The following is a 21,183-nucleotide window of genomic DNA, read 5'->3' as shown; positions in this document are numbered from 1 at the left end:
GATAGACTCATTACATGCAAAGCAAGATAGTTCTAGCCGTGATTTGTCATAATTGTGATGATTATGGCTTACAGCTCATGAAAACCCCAAATCCACAATCTCAGAAAATTAGAATATTGTGAAAAGGTGCAATATTCTAGGCTCAAACTGTCCCACTCTAATCAGCTAATTAAGCCATAACACCTGCAAAGGCTTCCTGAGCCTTTAAATGGTCTCTCAGTCTGGGTCAGTAAGAATCACAATCATGGGGAACTGCTGACCTGACAGTTGTGCAGAAAACCATCATTGACACCCTCCATAAGGAGGGAAAGCTTCAAAAGGTAATTGCAAAAGAAGTTGGATGTTCCCAAAGTGTTGTATCAAAGCACATTAATAGAAAGTTATGTGGAAGGGAAAAGTGTGGAAGAAAAAGGTGCACAAGCAGCAGGGATGATCGCAGCCTGGAGAGGATTGTCAGGAAAAGGCCATTCAAAAGTGTTGGGGACTTTCACAAGGAGTGGACTGAGGCTGGAGTCAGTGCATCAAGAGCCACCACACACAGACGGATCCTGGACATGGACTTCAAATGTCGTATTCCTCTTGTCAAGCCGCTCCTGAACAACAAACAACGTCAGAAGCGTCTTACCTGGGCTAAAGAAAAACAGACCTGGTCTGTTGCTCAGTGGTCCAAAGTCCTCTTTTCTGATGAGAGCAACTTTTGCATCTCATTTGGAAACCAAGGACCCAGAGTCTGGAGGAAGAATGGAGAGGCACACACTGCAAGATGCTTGAGGTCCAGTGTGAAGTTTCCACAGTCTGTGTTGATTTGGGGAGCCATGTCATCTGCTGGTGTTGGTCCACTGTGCTTCATTAAGTCCAGGGTCAACGCAGCCGTCTACCAGGAGTTTTTGGAGCACTTCATGCTTCCTTCCGCAGACGAGCTTTATGGGGATGCTGACTTCATTTTCCAGCAGGACTTGGCACCTGCCCACACTGCCAAAAGCACCAAAACCTGGTTCAATGACCGTGGGATTACTGTGCTTGATTGGCCAGCAAACTCGCCTGACCTGAACCCCATAGAGAATCTATGGGGCATTGCCAAGAGAAAGATGAGAGACATGAGAACGAACAATGCAGAAGAGCTGAAGGCCGCTATTGAAGCATCCTGGTCTTCCATAACACCTCAGCAATGCCACAGGCTGATAGTTTCCATGCCAGGCCGCATTGAGGCAGTAATTGCTGCAAAAGGGGCCCAAACCAAGTACTGAGTACATATGCATGCTTATACTTTTCAGAGGTCCGATATTGTTCTATGTACACTCCTTGTTTTATTGATTGCATGTAATATTCTAATTTTCTGAGATAGTGGATTTGGGGTTTTCATGAGCTGTACGCCATAATCATCACAATTATGACAAATCACGGCTTGAACTATCTTGCTTTGCATGTAATGAGTCTATCTCATATATTAGTTTCCCCTTTTAAGTTGCATTACTGAAATAAATGAACTTTTGCATGATATTCTAATTTTTCGAGTTTCACCTGTATGTTGGGGTTATTTTGTCTTGATAGTGTTTTTTTTAACTTAATATGAATGTTTCTGTGATTTAGCAACTGCTTGAGTTAAGTGAGGGCAGAAGAATTAAAGCAGTCTTAGTATTTTCATCAAGTATCCTTCCTGAATTACATTCTGTCCAACTAAAGCACTTTTCTAATATATGAACTTTACACGCACTAATTGTATCTAGTGGTTCAGAAGAATATATAATGTTGGCTGTACTCTGTTTTACAGACAGAAGCACTGAAGTGTGTAGCTCAAGCCAGTAAGAATCGATCATTGGATGATTTCAAAGAGGTAAACAACCATAATAAGGAAAATGGGTTGAATATCTTTGTGTTATGTAGATTAATCCTTAGTCTTAGAAAAGGGACTTCTACATTGAGAAGCAGTAAAGGAAAAAGGGAGATCCAGCCTTTGAGTATTCAAGATATGCTTGCTGAACCCATTTGGGACTGTGTGGACTGGGCTGTGATTACTAAGCCTACAGTTTCAATCATAATAACTCAAGAGTCTGATTTCTTCAGAAGGTGCACTTTGGAGTGCAGACTTTTCTTCGCTGAAGGCCAGAAGAATCAATAACTTGGATCCTGCTATTGTTTGATAGGTCAAAGCATGTGGCAATGAAAATATTCTGAAGATAACCTGTTTTACAGATGTTGCAGGCATACTATGCACAAATCAAAAGCAAACTAGAAAAACAATTCGAACAGAAAGAAAACTTGATAACTTCTGTTGCTGGGAAGTAAAGTACAGTTCAAATGTTCCCTTCTACAACTTGGAAAAATATGTTTCTATCTGTATACAGATATATATGTGGGAAAGCTTTGAATATCTTGATTTGCACAACTGATTAATTGACCTGAACTAGGGGCTTATCTACAGAATTAAAGTTCAGTTTGGTTACGGCTACCTCACTATGAGAAGCTGTTTGGCTCCAAAGTGGAAATGGTGGTTTTAAGAAGGTGTGGGCATGCTTGCTGCCCCTCTTGGCGTCTCCTCAAAGGAGACAGCAGGTTCAGTAAGCATGCCCACAACCCCTCTGAAGCACTATTTTTGCTTCAGATCTAAACAAATATACATCACTAGGACATATGATTGTTGCAAAAGTTCATATAGCCACTTGAAAGTACCTGCTGGATGCTCATAAGTCTGTGTATTTTCATTAGTCAGAGATAACCATTTCAGTCCCATATGTAATTCCTTTTTAATGAAGTTTTTAATCATATCAAAGATGTTTCTAAAAAATAGACATGAATGGGATAACTTCAGGTAACCTGTTCAGGATGGTTGTGAGGTTGACTTTTGCATTTAGTAATGATTGAATTTGATCTACCATAGGCTCTGAAAGATTATAAAGTGGAACTCAGGGATGACCCCATCATCAATACGCATTTGGGAAAACTCTATGATAACTTATTGGAACAAAACCTCATCCGTGTTATTGAGCCTTTCTCCAGAGTGCAGGTAAAAAGCTCCTGCAGATCTTGCCATGTGCTTCCCTTTCTGCTTTTATTAAATCATTGTTGTTCTCTCTTTTCCTATCAAATTGGGCATGGAGATTTTATTCTAAAACATTGGCACGTTCATATAAAACTAATCTAAGATTTGTTTTAAATCTTTGAAACACTTTGTCTTGTTGAACAAGTCAGAGTCCATATGACATATAAAGTAATTATGTCTTATTTGGACAATTCTGATGTGCCTTCCTCCTGTTTCTTTTGGATGGAGTACAAAACCAAACTTGGTCTAAACTATTATTCTAGCATCAAACATAATCACAAGCCCTGGTTAAAATGAGGAAGGATTTGTAAACTAATAGCACCTTGTGGTTCTATTAAAAAATCAGCCATGGTTTCTTTTCTCATACTACATATTTATTTGGCCACAATTTGTGCATTAGCTAAACCAGAAAGGAACATATACATTTTAGCGGAAAAGCTGTATAGACATAAGTAAAATTTAAAAAAAATTGTCTAAGCCAGGCTACTCATGTTAGATACAAAAATAGACACAAATTGAAATCCACTCTTGTTTGAGTTGCAAATAGAAAAGAAGTTTATTAGACTTCACAACAAAGTCTAAAAAGTAACGGTTTGCAAAGCGTGGTGGATTCAGGAAGGCAAACAATGCAATGTAGCCAAGCACTGAACCACACCCCAAATTCCAAAATCACATATTATTATACATCCTATCACGACGCCCCATTCCCTCCCCCATGGCCCCATTGGCTTAGACTTTGGAGGTGGCTTTGGAGGTTACAATCTATCAGAAGCGCCTAAACAGAATACATTATCTCTGTCCCTGTTTGCTTACATTATACTAATAAGATCCCTCCCCTACTATCCTGTTTACTCAGACCATATATGTACATGCTTATCAATTCTAGAGGAGAGATGTCTCCCATCTACACCTGCCAGGGGTACCAGACACCAGAAGGTACTTAAAAACAATTTCTAGATGGTGACTCACACTGGGCCCCATGGTAACTCCTGTTCTCCCCCTCCTTCCACTTGAGGCTTGTATTTTTCCCCATATACTCAAAGCATCTACTCAGGCAATTGATTATAAAATGATTATTATAAAATATAAAATATGATTACATGATAATACTAAAAGCATATTTATATTTATTTTTAAATTTCCTTGCTACTTCCAGTTATTTTCCACAAATCCACCCTTTTTCTTTTTACCCATTCTTTAAAAATAAAACATTTTTTTCCAGATTTCTTTGTATTTCTAATTTCTTTTCATATTCTACAAAATTAGTTTCTTCATTGATTTTGTAAGGTTATACATTTTTCTCCCTAGTGATTCTTTCTGATTAATTTGTATTATTCCTTCCACAGTACTCTGAACAATATTCTTAATGAGAGGGATGAGACAAGATAAAACATTAATCCCATAATGATTATTACAAGCATAAATAAAGCTTGCTTCCAATTTCTAAAAATTCCCCCTAAAAAGCCATTATCATCCAATATTCCAGTCCAGGTTTGTACAGGGACATGTGCTAATTTTCACATTCTATTAGTACAGGTGAAACTCGAAAAATTAGAATATCGTGCAAAAGTTCATTTATTTCAGTAATGCAACTTAAAAGGGGAAACTAATATATGAGATAGACTCATTACATGCAAAGGAAGATAGTTCAAGCCATGATTTGTCATAATTGTGATGATTATGGCGTACAGCTCATGAAAACCCCAAATCCACAATCTCAGAAAAATAGATTATTACATGCAATCAATAAAACAAGGAGTGTACATAGAACAATATCGGACCTCTGAAAAGTATAAGCATGCATATGTACTCAGTACTTGGTTTGGGCCCCTTTTGCAGCAATTACTGCCTCAATGCGGCCTGGCATGGAAGCTATCAGCCTGTGGCACTGCTGAGGTGTTATGGAAGACCAGGATGCTTCAATAGCGGCCTTCAGCTCTTCTCCATTGTTCGTTCTCATGTCTCTCATCTTTCTCTTGGCAATGCCCCATAGATTCTCTATGGGGTTCAGGTCAGGCGAGTTTGCTGGCCAATCAAGCACAGTAATCCCACGGTCATTGAACCAGGTTTTGGTGCTTTTGGCAGTGTGGGCAGGTGCCAAGTCCTGCTGGAAAATGAAGTCAGCATCCCCATAAAGCTCGTCTGCGGAAGGAAGCATGAAGTGCTCCAAAAACTCCTGGTAGACGGCTGCGTTGACCCTGGACTTAATGAAGCACAGTGGACCAACACCAGCAGATGACATGGCTCCCCAAATCAACACAGACTGTGGAAACTTCACACTGGACCTCAAGCATCTTGCAGTGTGTGCCTCTCCATTCTTCCTCCAGACTCTGGGTCCTTGGTTTCCAAATGAGATGCAAAAGTTGCTCTCATCAGAAAAGAGGACTTTGGACCACTGAGCAACAGACCAGGTCTGTTTTTCTTTAGCCCAGGTAAGACGCTTCTGACGTTGTTTGTTGTTCAGGAGCGGCTTGACAAGAGGAATACGACATTTGAAGTCCATGTCCAGGATCCGTCTGTGTGTGGTGGCTCTTGATGCACTGACTCCAGCCTCAGTCCACTCCTTGTGAAAGTCCCCAACACTTTTGAATGGCCTTTTCCTGACAATCCTCTCCAGGCTGCGATCATCCCTGCTGCTTGTGCACCTTTTTCTTCCACACTTTTCCCTTCCACATAACTTTCTATTAATGTGCTTTGATACAACACTTTGGGAACATCCAACTTCTTTTGCAATTACCTTTTGAAGCTTTCCCTCCTTATGGAGGGTGTCAATGATGGTTTTCTGCACAACTGTCAGGTCAGCAGTTCCCCATGATTGTGATTCTTACTGACCCAGACTGAGAGACCATTTAAAGGCTCAGGAAGCCTTTGCAGGTGTTATGGCTTAATTAGCTGATTAGAGTGGGACAGTTTGAGCCTAGAATATTGCACCTTTTCACAATATTCTAATTTTCTGAGATTGTGGATTTGGGGTTTTCATGAGCTGTAAGCCATAATCATCACAATTATGACAAATCACAGCTTGAACTATCTTGCTTTGCATGTAATGAGTCTATCTCGTATATTAGTTTCCCCTTTTAAGTTGCATTACTGAAATAAATGAACTTTTGCACAATATTCTAATTTTTTGAGTTTCACCTGTAATTTCTTCTATAACGTTTCCATTACCATCTATTTGTAAACAACAGTTAAGTTAAATTTTCCTCACACACCACCTTCTTCTGCCAGCAAATAATTTAATGCTAAACTATTTTGATATATTGCTGTCCTCTTAAAAGAACATATTCTTTGCATACTGAAATAATCCACTGAAAACACTGCAAACAGCAACAACAAATAACTCCTGTAACTATAATTAGTAATAAAAATGCAATCCCTGTGTTAGCCTGATCTCTTAAGATCTAGAAATAGATTATTAAAAAAAATTAAAGGGACTCCAAAAATCCTCCCATTGTTCTTTATCTACTTGATGTTTTATAGCATTTGATTCTTCCGTGTAAGGTTTTATTAGTCACTCTCCCTTTCATCTTGGGTCCAGGGTGAGTACCAACTATTTGTCGTCCATCATATATTACTCCATCCTGGGCACATGTTTCCATTTTTGAAACCTCAAGGGCTTGATGATTTATTTTTTTTGGTCAACATGCTAATATGTTTATTAGCATTAGCATCAATCTGAAATTTGATATCAGTAGTATTCAATGTAACGTGGTACAAAACCTCATCCCTTACCTTAATTGTCCCAATATATATTTGATTAGCCTGTATACACCTTAAATCTATCCATTCTGTATCCTCCAGTGGAATTTGAATATCACTATCTCCCAATATAACTGAAATTAGGGCAGGTTGTGTTTCCGCTGTCTCAATTTCAATCTCTCCTATAATTGGGTATGTCGGATAAAGAGGCTCTTTTAGTGTCAGACCTTTACACATTTATAAACAATCTTCCACTATTACTATGTCACAAGGTTCTTCATAGGGACAGACTGGTCCACAATCACAGCAGTGATAACAACAACAGCATTTAGTGATACAGTTGCAATCACAGAACCAACATATTATGTAAGGGTTTGTAGAATGCAGAGGTCCACAGCTTCTTCTGGAATCCTTTGGATGGTACAGCATAGGCCACCACTCAGATCGAAAAAGCCAGAAAGCTGCTACTCCTGCAATGAGAAAAATCACAAACAAAACCCAGGCTATTCATCCCACAATAATCACATCAGTTTTTGGTAATTTTTATTCACGGTGGATCTTTTCCAGGAATTATTTTCCACTCTTTTGGCTCCACCCTTTTTCTTTCTTTCAAACTGCTGTTTTAGTTGTTAGGAGGACTTGGTAGGGACCATCCCAGGGTGAAGTAAGTTTTTCTTCATGCCAGTTTTTTATCAGGACTCAATCACAAGGCTGAAACTTGTGGACAGCAAACTCCAATGGAGGTCTGGGCTAGCAGTCCTTGTTTCCTGAGAAAAGACAAAGCGGAAAACAGCCCCAGTATCTAATCCTTTATAAACATGTCATTAGTTTCATATTGTGGAATTTCCCCCAGTTGAGATAATTTAAATTCAACTTGAACGCATTGAAATAGCCTCACCACTAGATGTAATAGAGCTTTTTATTTACTTGTTTACATATCATATATTTATCCCAGATTTGTTTAAAGTATAAATGCAACCATCCTGTTTTAGAAAAGTATCAATCATCCCTTGTGACCCCCCGCCCCTTCAATGGCTGCTTCTGTGTCCTAGCTATTGCTTTTTTTTCTTTCTTTCTTTTCAACATCCATCTTCCATCTTGCAACATCCACCTCTCACTTTCTTCTACTTCCCATGTTTCTCTCTTTCCATATTTCAATAATACATTCTTGTCCCTTCAACATTCTAAGGCTTGTGTTAAGGCATACAATTCTTTGCATGCAATTCACAAGTCTGTGCAAACCAACTTACAGTTGCAAGAAAAAGTATGTGAACCCTTTGGGATTAAGTGGAGTTTTGCATGAATTGGCCATAAAATGCACTCTAAACGTCATGTAAGTCACAACAATAGAAAAACACAGTCTGCTTAAAATAATACTACACAAACATTAGCTGTTGTCATGTTTTCATTGAACATAAGATGGAAACATTCACAGTGCAGGGTGGAAAAAGTATGTGAACCTTTGGACTTAATAACTGGTTGACCCTCCTTTGGCAGCAATAACCTCAACCAAACGTTTCCTGTAGTTGCAGATCAGTCCTGCACAACGATCTGGAGTAATTTTGGACCACTCCTCTTCACAAAACTGTTTCAGTGTAGCAATATTCTTGGGATGTCTGGTGTGAATCGCTCTCTTAAGGTCATGCCACAGCATTTCAATCGGGTTGAGGTCAGGACTCTGACTGGGCCACTCCAGAAGGCGTATTCTGTTCTGTTGAAGCCATTGTTTTGTTGAATTACTTGTATGCTTTGGGTCATTGTCCCGTTGCATCACCCATCCTCTGCGGAGCTTCAGTTGGCGGACAGATGGTCGTACGTTTTCCTGCAAAATGTCCTGATAAACTCTGGAATTCATTTTCCCATCAATGACAACAATCCGTCCAGGCCCTGAGGCAGCAAAGCAGCCCCAAACCATGATGCTCCCTCCGCCATGTTTTACAGTGAGGATGAGTTTTTGATGTTGGTGTGCTGTGCCTTTTTTTCTCCACACATAGTGTTGTGTGTTTTTCCCAAACAACTCAATTTTGGTTTCATCTGTCCACAGTATATTTTGCCAGTAGTGCTGTGGAACATCCAGGCGCTCTTTTGCAAACTTCAAACGTGCTGCAATTCTTTTTTGGACAGCAATGGCTTCCTCCGTGGTGTCCTCCCATGTACTCCATTCTTGTTTAATGTTTTCCTTATTGTAGATGTGTCAACACAAATGTTAGCATGTGCCAGAGATTTCTGTAGGTCTTTAGCTGACACTCTAGGATTCTTCTTTACCTCATTAAGCATTATGCGCTGTGCTCTTGCAGTCATTTTTACAGGACGACCACGCCTAGGGAGAGTAGCAACAGTGCTAAACTTTCTCCATTTGTAGACAGTCTGTCTTACCGTGGACACATGAACATCAAGGCTTTTGGAGATACTTTTGTAACCCTTTCCAGCTTCATGCAAGTCAACAATTCTTGATCGTAGGTCTTCTGAGAGATCTTTTCTGCGAGGCATGGTTCACATCAGACAGTGCTTCTTGAGACCAGTAAACCCAAAACAGGTGTGTGTTTTTAAAGGGCAGGACAGCTGTCAGCAACACATCCAATATCATCACACTGATTGGAGTCAAGGTTGGCTCACTCCTGGCTCCACTTAGCTCTTGGAGAAGTCATTAGGCTAGGGGTTCACATACTTTTTCCACCCTGCACTGTGAATGTTTACATGTTATGTTCAATTAACACATGACAACAGCTAATGTTTGTGTAGTATTATTTTCAGCAGACTGTGTTTTTCTATTGTTGTGACGTGCATGACGTTTAGAGCACATTTTATGGCCAATTCATGCAAAACTCCACGTAATCCCAAAGGGTTCACATACTTTTTCTTGCAACTGTAAAAGCAACTTTCCTGTTTCTTCCTTCTATTATCCATTCCTTTATCCTTTTCTTCTGCCACTCTGGCCTAACTTCTGTCTTCTCTACTTCCACTATCAACTTTACATGAGCCAACTCTTTCCCTTTACTATTAATCAATCTTCTTCATTTCCCTTATCCAAAGTATTCAGGACTCCATAAGCATTAACAAGCTTGCTGTAAGGCATAAAATCCACAGGCTAGTGCTGATTAAGGGAGGGAAATTCTCCCAGCTTCCACTCACATTTTCTTCCTCCCCATCTACTATTGCACCTTCATTATACCTTTCTTTGTCTTTTTCTTTTTGTTTTCCCAACTACTTTGGTATGAACAAGTGGTTACCTCCTTTCGGCTTTCTGATTTAAAATTACCCACACTTAATAAGAAATGCTAACCACCAAGGCTTCCCCAAATGTCAACATTTACTGGCTGTCTCTTTTCCCCCACTTCTGGATCAAAACCTCTTCCAAGCGATTTCTTTGCCTATATTTACAAACAAATTACCTAGTGAAGAGCCAACAAAGGAGCGCTCATCAAACTCTGTTAGAGCTTGTTAACATTAGGCTCCTTTTCTAACAGTTTTCAATACAAATCTTTAATCAAAACATATAGCTCATATACAATCCCAAAAATTTTCTCAACTCCTTTGTTTTAAACAAGGGTTGAATTACAATTCCTTCGATTCTCTTAGGTATTATTTTCTATCAGTGTGTCCTGCACACAGACATAAAAACATAAAAATATAAACAACAAGAACAAAAAGCAACTCTACAACAATAAACAAACTTAATAAGTTATTCTGAGTTACTGAAATAGTCCTATATCAAACTTTAATATTGCTTTTAATATAAAGTTATTCAAATTCCAATTTAATCAGATTCTGTTTAGATGGAAACAAATTTCCATTAAGTAGGTTAAAACTTACAAATCTAAGCAGAACAATTCAAAGTAATTTCTTTTGGTTGTTGAATAAAACTAAAACTCAATTTCCAAAAAAGATTGTCCAACAATTAATCTCTCCTCTTTCAAGTAAAAAAAAAGCAAGCTGAAACTGCAAGAGTGGGCATTCAATTTCACATCCACTCCCCTTCCTCAGACCGGAATTCTAAGCAGAGAAAAAAAAACAGCTAAAACAACCAGCCCCCCCCCCTCTTCTGGCTGTCTCTCTCACTCTTAAAGTAACAAGGTGGGGGGAGAAAGAGACTGGAGGGGAAAAAAAGGTAAAAGAAACTTTACAAAAATCTCACCACTAAAAAAAATAGTTTGCTCTCCTTCACATGCATTTTCCATAAATTCTCTCACACATCCTCCATGGCTTTTTCAACAATAAAATCTGCAGTTTACTGTTCCTTTCACAGCCTGCGATGGGGTGGGGGTGGTAGGTGGGTTTTAGGGCTAACACACATTTACATATCAGCAAATTAACTCATTCACTTCCATTCCAACTGCCTGCATAAACAATTTCACATACAAAAATTTCATTTCATACTTTCTCCAGGCAAACCAATCACTATTATTATACTTTCAGAGAGCTGTTCACAAGCCAATGAGCTCCTTGTTCCAAATCTCTTGTTTGTTTTTAAGTAAGGCCTTTTTATTTATTGTTATTAGACACAACACAGATAGACACACATACACTACCTCCACACTCCTCTAACAAAAATGAACTATTCACTGCCTGGAATCTAACAGGCATATAAACTTCTTTTATTAACATACATGTTTAATGCTTGACATAGCCAATTTTTAAAACTTCCTTATTTTGAGCAAAATGAACTAGTGCTTTTAATAGGATTTCTTGGCCACTCAAAATAACAATATTGAATCATGGTACCTTTGCCAACTTTGCCCTAAGGGACTTTCCAGGGGACACCTTATCCCCTTACTGGCCTTATTGCCCATGACTGATCTTTCCCTGCCTATGAGGCCCCCAACACACACAGTCAACCCATTAATAAGAGTCCCAAAGGATTCTCTTTATCTACATTTAGTCTTGGATTTTTCCTAATTTTCTTCACACATTTCTTTTCCGGGAACACTCTGAGAATTGCCCATACTGGTTTACCGTACTGTTATCTTATCCTTACCAATCTAATGAGACCACCTTTTGCTTCACCAAGCTCCTGCTTCCCCTTTTACCAAAGGGTCAGCTCCCACTCCGTCTTGCTACCCCCAGTGGTACTCGGGACATCTAATGCACTCCTCTCACAGATCTCAGATTCAAACAGTCCTACCAAGCCCTCCCCCAACCGCCTAGGTGGTTTTCATCTGGCCACCCCAAATCTTACCTAGGTCCGTGCACTAAGTTACCTGGTTTTTCCTGAGGCCGGCAATCTCTGTTCCTGGTTCCCTCACCCTTTTTTTCTATTTGTAACTTCCACTTAGGTTCGTAGGGCTCTAGGGTTCGCTCAGCACTCACCACTCCTGGAGTTCAAAGCTGGACTGTCGAACTCGACAGGGCATGCCTTCCACATCGTCCACCAAGTTAGGGAGTCCCGAACGAAATCCTGTTGAGTCCCGGGTTTCGGCACCAAAAATTGTTAGACACAAAAATAGTCACAAATTGAAATCCACTCTGTTTGAGTTACAAATAGAAAGGTTTATTAGACTTCACAACAAAGTCTAAAAAGTAACGGTTTGCAAAGCGTGGTGGATTCAGGAAGGCAAACAATGCAATGTAGCCAAGCACTGAACCACACCCCAAATTCCAAAATCACATATTATTATACATCCTATCGCGACGCCCCATTCCCTCCCCCATGGACCCATTGGCTTAGGCTTTGGAGGTTGCAATCTATCAGAAGCGCCTAAACAGAATACATTATCTCCGCCCCTGTTTGCTTACATTATACTAATAAGATCCCTCCCCTACTATCCTGTTTACTCAGACCATATATGTACATGCTTATCAATTCTAGAGGAGAGATGTCTCCCATCTTCTACACCTGCCAGGGGTACCAGGCACCAGAAGGTACTTAAAAACAATTCCTAGAAGGTGACTCACACTGGGCCCTGTGGTAACTCCTGTTCTCCCCCTCCCTCCACTTGAGGCTTGTATTTTTCCCCATATAGTCAAAGCATCTACTCAGGCAATTGATTATAAAATGATTATTATAAAATATAAAATATGATTACATGATAATACTAAAAGCATATATATTTTTATTTTTAAATTTCCTTGCTACTTCCAGTTATTTTCCACACTCACAAATGTTCTGTTACATGGGTTTTAGGACTGGGATAGGAATTTCAGGGCATAATGAATTGGGTGAAACTGTTCCAAAGCTACAATAGTAGTTTTCAATATGGGATCAATAAATGGATTTAGTTATCAAATTATTCTATAGGAATTCTTTGATCAGAAGTACTAAGAGAATCCTCAGTTACTAAATTGTTTGCCATGCATATGTAGTTGAATAATAGATTCTAAATAATTGATTATAAAGCCAATAAGATTATTTCAAGATAGGAAGATTTTTTAAAAGAACTGTAGTATGGATAGAGATTAATACTTTTCTTTATCAAAGTAATAAAAATGTAATTGTCAAAATGGCCTTGTTTCATTATGAAGAAAAAACTATCAAGTGTGAATCAAATAATCAGAAGCTCTAACATCAAAGTTGAAATTATATAGAGAATACGGAAAGCAACCTTGACAGATGTGTTAGATTCATTACCAAAGTGACAAGCAGAAAAGCATATCTTAAGTCAACAAGCAGAAAATATGCAGAAGAGGCTCAGGATACCTCCCTAAGTATAAGAAAGCAAGGAGCTACAGCACAATCAGACTTGTAAGATTCTGTTATCATAGCCACTCTTAATAAAAGTTGTTTCAGCCTTCCTGTGGAGTGGATTCCTGGCCTGGTCTACCTAGTAATGCTGACAAATTAGCACCATCAGTTGTGAATACAGGGGTGGTGCCAAATAGTGTAAAGATTAATAGATAATTATTACATATTAACTGTCAGAAAAATAGCAGTTCCACTCACTGTGGTTCCATCTTAGCTGCATTGGCTTCTGGTTGCCCTCCGGGTGCGATTCAAGGTGCTGGTAATTACCTTTAAAGCCCTACATGGCTTAGGCCCGGGGTACCTGCGAGACCACCTGCTGCCATTGTCAACCTCCCATCGCCTAGTTCGCTCCCACAGAGTCAGCCTCCTCAGGGTTCCGTCGGCTAGGCAATGCCGGCTGGCGACCCCCAGGGGGAGAGCCTTCTCTGTAGGCACGCCGACCCTCTGGAATGAACTGCCTCCGGAGCTGCGGACGGCCCCTGACCTTCATTCCTTCCGCCGTGACCTGAAGACATGGATGTTCCAACAAGCGGGCCTGGACTGACTATGGTTTTAAATATGGCTTTTATTGGGTTAAATTGTCATTTATTTATTACATTCATTGTTTAATTCTTTTTTAAATTTTGTACTTTATGTTTTTAAATTTTTTGTTGTTGTGAGCCGCCCTGAGTCCTTGGGGAGAAGGGCGGCATATAAATTTAATAAATCTGAATCTGAATCTGAATTTCTTTTGCAGATTGACCACATATCTAGCCTTATCAAGTTATCAAAGGTAAGAGCTCAGATGTAGCAGCCTATATGATACTACTTTCAGTAATTTTTTGTTAAAATATCAGATACAGTTGTGAAAAAGCCACATTAATTTTCTTCAGCTACAAGTGATTTAGGGAGAAATTTCAAATTCACTTTCAACTCTTTTAAAAAGACATAAGTAATTCTGTTCTTGAAGAATTTAAATAAAACAAAAAGCTTACTAATCCTGAAATACTAGAACTCCACATGGAAATAAGCTGTATTGAACACACTAACCCAGGGCTTTTCAACCTTTTCACCCATTGTACCACTTTTAGGATATGGCAACATCCGGGTACCACCAGTCGCCTAGCAAGGTGTCAAAAACTTGGATGACCAAAAAAAAAAAGGGAAAAAAGTGATGAAGTATAGGTAGTCCTCAACTTACAACAGTTCGCTTAGTGACTGTTCGAAGTTACAATGGCACTGAAAAAAGTGCCCCCCCAAAGCCACAGCCAAGCAAGACACCTGCCTGCCCACCCGAGGTTTTCATTGTGAGCATTTCTGTTGAGGATTGGCAGCGGGGGTGGGGGGATGTTTGGTTTTTATTCTCCACCCCCCTCTGCTGGGTGGTTGCAGCAGGTTTGAGTCACTTCATAGGACCCTGGGACACTGTGACCGTCATAAATATGAATCAGTTGCCAAGCATCTGAATGTAAATCACAAGAACCTGAAGATGCTGCAACATTCCAGATGATCGGTGCTTCTTCTGGGCTCAGCAGAAGTGCAAGGATCAGCGCCGAGCTCCAGCTGGAGCCTGGCATTGATCCTGGTGCTTCCACTAAGCCCTGACAGCCCTGCAGCTCCAGCCATCTCTTGCTCAGGCTTGTGCAGTGCTGACACCAGTTCAGCTCATTCCCCTCCCCCACCACCACTTTTCTAGGATGGTTGTGTACCACCTGCCAGGTGCCAATGTACCACAGGTGGTACCCATACCACTGGTTGAAAAGCCCTGCACTAAGCAGATATACATGGGTTGAACTGTAAAGTTTTATCTGACTTTGGCAACTGATTTTTTTGAAATAAGCAATGGAAAATAGTTCTTCACGGGAGAAAAGGATGGGGAGCATTATTCTAAGCCAGGGGTGTCAAACTGCCAGCCCATGGGCCAGATGCGTCATGCTGAAACTGCACCCACCCCATTGCCGGCAATGTAAAAAAAGTTGTGATACATCATGACACATCATGTGACATTGCAAGTTTGACACCCCTGTTCTAAGCAATTTCTCACTTAAGCATTTCTTGGTTCAATTTCAGGCAGATGTGGAAAGAAAGCTCTCTCAAATGATCCTGGACAAAAAATTCCATGGTGAGTTCCACAGTTCTCAAGAATGAAGGAGTTTGTTCCTGAATAAATATGAAGTACCTCAACAAGCATCAACAATAAGTTGTATTATATTGAGGAATTCCCACAAGTTTTAGGGTTCTTCCTTTATCCTCATCTTTAAAAGTTCTGTACTTGGAAACTATATAGATGGAGTCTAATCTTTATTTATTAAATACATAATTTAAGCTAGTCTACTTGCTTTGCTTCTTTGAAGTCTGTCCAAATTAAAGTGAACACTTTGTGTTAGAGATGTAAGTTATCCAAAACCCTTAATTGAAACTTTTCTCTCATTAGGGATTCTTGACCAAGGTGAAGGTGTCCTGATTATTTTTGATGAACCACCTGTAGACAAAACATACGAAGCTGCTTTGGAGACCATTCAGAATATGAGTAAAGTAGTGGATTCATTATACAACAAAGCTAAGAAGCTAACATAGGTGAGGGGCTCTTTCAGCCCATAGTTAAGGCTGTAACAGATTTTTGTATCCCCTCCAGAAGAATTGTTCTGTTGAATGATATGGCTCCGTCTTTTATTTTCCTTTCAGAGTTGAAAACTCTTGGCTGTTTGGAGTGTTGGTGTGTGAAACTGGGGGGAGGGGGCAACAAAAGATTCAGAAGACTGATGGAGGGGGTTATTCTCCACCCTCCTTTTGCTCTACTTCTCACTCAAAAACTTTAAGACAGCCTTCCCCAACCTGGTGACCTCTAGATGTGTTGGAACTATAAGTCTTTGAATTCCAATCAACATGGCTGGGAATTGTCTATAGACACTGCTTTTTCACAAGGCAACTAGACTGTTTTTCTTTGAAGACATTTCGCTTCTCATCCAAGAAGCTTTTTCAGCTGTGACTGGATGGTGGGGAATGGAAGGATTTACAGGTAGTCCTCAAGGTACGAACCTAATGGAGCCTGCCCATTAGGTTCACAAGTCAAAAAATTCATGAAATGAATCAGATTCAATTTTACATTTTTAAAAAATCAAATTCATTAATTCAAATGGATTGTTAAATGAACGAAGTTCTAACTTAACTATTTCCTCTACTATTTCCTCTACTTTGTTAGTTGATCTCTGCCTGAACTGAGAGGCCTTATGGCAGTTGCCGGCCGCCAATCAGCTGTTTGCTTCCACTCAAGAATGAAATGCCTGCAAGCAGGCTGCATAACTCCTTTTGCAAAGATTTTTGAAGTTGCCACTAATTAGCTTAAGTCTCCAGCCAGGCACTCAGAGGGAGATGGGGGAGGGGTTTATAGAACTGTTGGCTTGTAACAGTAACAGAGATGGAAGAGACCTTGAGATCATCTATCTAACCCACTGCTCTCACAAGAGAATACTGTATTTCTGGTAAATGCCTATCCAGTCTCTTCTTAAAAACTTTCAGTAATGGGGCACCCACAACTTCTGGAGTCAATTTAAGTTTAAAACCTACAAACTACAGTAATATATGCTAAATCTCCAAAATAAAATCAAGGAAACACAAAATTATAGAATGCTTTGTGAGGAGGGTGGCTAGCATTTCTACAAGTACTGTACTTAGAAACACAGTATTGAGTACTTCAAAAGAAGAGCAGTTTCCAAAGTGCTTGCAAACAAACAATTCACAAGTATTCTAGAGTAACAACAAATTTTTTTAAAATACTTACAGAAGCAGTTCTAGTCCTGAAGCCCAAGCAGCAGCAGATTCTCCACCAGCACCAACAAAAAAACCTGGCGTCGGCTCTGCTCTTGTTTGGCCATGTGACCAGGGTCAAAAACAAAAACAAAAAAAACCCTACCTGCTTCATAAGCCTAAAGGCCCAGGCACATCACACAGTTCAAAATGGCCACAACAGCAGGGACTGAATTCAAGTCACATGGCTACACAGGCCTCTTTTTGCTCACAGTTTTGAATTTCTAATGTAACTACCCTTTCTGAATTTTTTTTTTGTAAAAATTCACTAAATAAATGTACCTGGGGGATTACCTGTATACTCCTTGCAGACAGCTGGTCATTTGCATTCTTTTAGAGCACGGGTGTCGAAACTCACTGCATCACATGATCTGTCCCAATGTATTGTGACTTTTTTTGGATTGCCGGAGCTGGGGTGGGCATGGCCTCCCTACGATGCAACCGGCCCATGGGCCAGCAGTTTGACACCCCTGTTTTAGAGAGTTGTTGATGCCACCTGAAGGTTAATCTTTCATCAGGGTCACCTGAGTAGTGCAAAAGGGGTGTGGTGCCTTCTTGGAACTGCTGAAAGTTGTAGACAGGAGATAGATATTGTATCTTTTACCCCAAGGATAAAACACCCAAACACAAACTGAGCAATGTGGTATATGCAGTACAATGCAGTGAGACGTGCAGATCTGTGCATTGGGAAAACAAAACAACTTCATAAATGCATGGTACAACATAGGAGAACAAACTGATCAGGACAAGATTCAGCAGTCCATCTGCATTTAAAAGACAAAGGCCACTCTTTTGAAGACAGCAAAGTCCACATTTTGGACAGAGAGGACCACTGGTTTGAAAGAGGGGTCAAACAGGCCATCTATGTCAAAATTGAACAGCCCTCTCTCAACAGAGGGGGAGGGATACAACATCTATCTCCAGTCTACAACACAGTCTTTTCAACAGTTCCAAGAAGGCTCCACACCCATTTGCACTACTCAGGTGACCCTGACAACAGATAAATCTCCAGGTGGCATCAACAACTCTCTAAAAGAATGCAAATGACCAGCTGTCTGCAAGGAATGTAAATCCTTCCATTCTCCACCATCCAGTCAGAGCTGAAGAAGCTTCTTGGATGAGAAGTAAAATGACTCCAAAGAAAAACAAGTCCAGTTGTCTTGTAAAAAAGCACCTTTGAGATGGCTAGCAATTCTAAGACTTGTAGTCCCAATACATCAGGAGGCCACCAGGACAGGGAAGGCTGTTTTAAGACTTCCTCATCTGATCCATCTTGTCTATACAATTGTGTGTTCCAGTTTCCATGCAACCTTTTACCTGCTGAACTTTGTCCTGGGATGAGGAATTTTTTTTAAAGGGTGGGAGGAAGCAGTGGCAGTATCCTAAATAAAAGGACTGAGACTTCTGCTACCTTTAAAAATGAACAGCAAAGTTGCTTTTCGTTTTCTTGAAGGTGGCAAAGGGGTGGACTAAGATGTCTTTTAAATCACAAGAATCCAGCCACACAAATTTCCTGCATAGAAGGTATTTCTTGTGTGCATTGTGTCCAAAATGATTGTCCATAGGTGTACATGCACTGGGTAATCAAGGTTGATTACTGTTTCTCAGTATATGCCCAGGTAGCAAATGTTCATGAGTGTATGTTGATTTCCTACTCTTTACTCTGTAAAGAATACATTAGAAATTGGGAGCTATGTTAACTTTGGTTAGAATTCACAAGTTATGTGCAGCGAGAGTGAGATGAGTTAGCTAAGCCACAACAATCTTCACACTTATTGAAGAGTCAGTTTAAAAAAAAACACGTACAAGCCCCTGTCATCCTTAAGTGTTCCATCTTCAATTCTAAGGCCTTATCACATGGGACCTGCTTGAAATAGTTTTCCATAACAATAAAAGGGCAGAAAATAACCACTCCTGAACAGTGGTTCTCAAGGTTTCCTAGTTCTGTACTTCATTCTTTTTTTTAAATACCAGAATGTACAGGTAGTCCTCGAGTTACGAGTGTAATGGAGCTTGCACATTCCATTCGTAACTCGAAAACTCAGAGTGAATCTCGTACCTCGAACAAGATCACTCCCTTGCTCATTAAGATGCATGTGGCTCGTTAAGTGCATATGAGTTATCTCACGGGGAAGGCCATGGGGGCCCTAGTGATGGAACAGCCCCCCAAGGCCTCCCTGACCCACTAAGATACCTCATGCTTCACCCTACCTTCCTGCCGTGCCGGAGTCACTTATCTTGTAAAATCTGTCTCCTCTCTGCCAGTTTCTTTCCCTTTGAGGGAGAGGAAAGTCCGCTTGGAAATGCTTTTTGCACCAACAATGGAAGCTCCTAGGTGCCGTAATATTGCGGGAGTTCAAACACAAATTCTCTGCCAAAGAGATCATGGCCCCGGAAGCTTCCATTCTGGAGTGGGGGAGTGTTTGCTTGGTTTGCATGCCTATGGGGCAAAGCGTGGATTCGGAGTCGGCCAGGTGCAGGAACCAATGCCGTCAGTGGCCTGGGTAAGCTGCTCATGTGAATCCTTCAACTGAGCGGGGAGGCATCGCAGGACGAGTCACCTTGCACCTTTGTCCAAGCTGCTAGCGGCAGCAACAGCAACCTGAGCAGCCGTGATCTCCCCTCCCCACCCAGCCAGCCAGTCACCCCACCCACCCAACCTACTCCTTGCCTGACCAGCCAGTGGCACAAATCCTGACCATTCTTCTCCTTGTCGTCCTTCCCACTCAGGCGGTGGCAGCAGCTTGAGTTTCTCTGCTCTGTCCAAAAGGAGGAAAGTGGAAGCTCAGAGCAGGATTGCTCTCAAGAAGACGCGGGTGCGCTGGCCTTATTGAGAGCAATCCCGCTCTGTGCCTCCGCTTCTTTCTATTAGGTTGGAGTGCAGAAACTCAAGCTGCTGCTACTCAAACACTTTTTATCCAAAGGAGATCTGAGAGAGATTGGAAGTTCTGTGTGATTGCCAATGGAGCTCTTCAAAAACAGAGTGTTCCTTTCTGTGCAGTCACACATGGTGCTTCAAAATGTAGCAAATCCCTGCATTTTGAATTGCCCCACAGGAACACAAACACTTTTTATCCAAAGGAGTAGCAGCTTGGACGCAGGTGCAAGGGGACTCGCCCCATGATGCCTCCCTGCTCTGTTGAAGGCTTCATTCCTGCCCTCAAACTAAGGCCAGTGCACGCAAGCAAACACACCCGGGCCACGGACAGCATTGGTTCCTGCGCCCGGCCGACACTGATTCCACGTTTTGCCCCATAGGCATGCAAACCAAGCAAACACTCCCCTCCTCCAGAATGAAAGCTTCCGGGGGCCATGATCTCTTTTGCAGAGAATTTATGTTTGAACTCGGGCAATATTACGGCACCCAGGAGCTTTCATTGTTCGTGCAAAAAGCATTTCCAAGCTGACTCGACTCTCCCTCAAAGGGAAAGAAACTGCGGCAGAGAGGAGACAGATTTTGCAAGGTAAGTGACTCCAGCGCAGCAGGGAGGGGGAAGCAGTTGTTAGGAGGGGGGGAATAGGGTGAATGTTGCAGTGCCACTGCGGTCGCTCGTAAGGGTGAATGACTGCCGTGCTGCAATATTCGTAATTTTGGGACTTGCTCATAAACACCAGGGGGCGCTGATCATGTAACTTCGAGCGTTAAGTGAACACTCGTAACTCAGGGATTACCTGTACTTGCCTTTTGACTTTGCAAGATATGCCATTGAAAGTACAGTTGAGCTTTTGTTCCTAATTGTTTTCATTTTTAAAAAAGTAGATGGATTTTTATTGATGGAAGGCTGGTTTGGGCCACCCAAAGATATTTTTAACCTGTGTTCCATTCCTTGAGCATCAGGAATAAAGCTACTCTTTGAGGGAGAGGGCATGGCTGCATATTATACTACCCATGTAGCTGCTATCTGAAACTGCATTCTTCTGTTACTGTGCCAGATACCTAAGGGGATTTGCTGCACAACAGATTTCCTTATAATTTGCC

The 21,183-nt window shown here is 40.9% G+C and overlaps 1 protein-coding gene across 1 annotated transcript in view; it reads left to right on the top strand.

Annotated features, from left to right (window-relative positions):
- The window catches only part of LOC310648262 (26S proteasome non-ATPase regulatory subunit 11-like), a 41,363-nt gene extending 25,225 nt beyond the window's left edge, over nt 1–16,138 (top strand). Inside the window, exons 9-14 of the mRNA XM_083376013.1 lie at nt 1,772–1,834; nt 2,879–3,004; nt 14,155–14,190; nt 15,468–15,519; nt 15,832–15,974; nt 16,083–16,138. Of these exons, the coding sequence (XP_083232139.1) occupies nt 1,772–1,834; nt 2,879–3,004; nt 14,155–14,190; nt 15,468–15,519; nt 15,832–15,974 (420 nt within the window). The 3' untranslated portion in view covers nt 16,083–16,138. The remainder of the gene's footprint in view (nt 1–1,771; nt 1,835–2,878; nt 3,005–14,154; nt 14,191–15,467; nt 15,520–15,831; nt 15,975–16,082) is intronic.
- The last annotated feature ends 5,045 nt before the right edge of the window (nt 16,139–21,183 follow it).

This window comes from Vipera ursinii (genome assembly GCF_947247035.1).
Source record: "Vipera ursinii genome assembly, chromosome: W".
Classification (NCBI taxonomy): domain Eukaryota; kingdom Metazoa; phylum Chordata; class Lepidosauria; order Squamata; family Viperidae; genus Vipera; species Vipera ursinii.
This window is presented reverse-complemented; position numbering and strand designations above follow the sequence as displayed.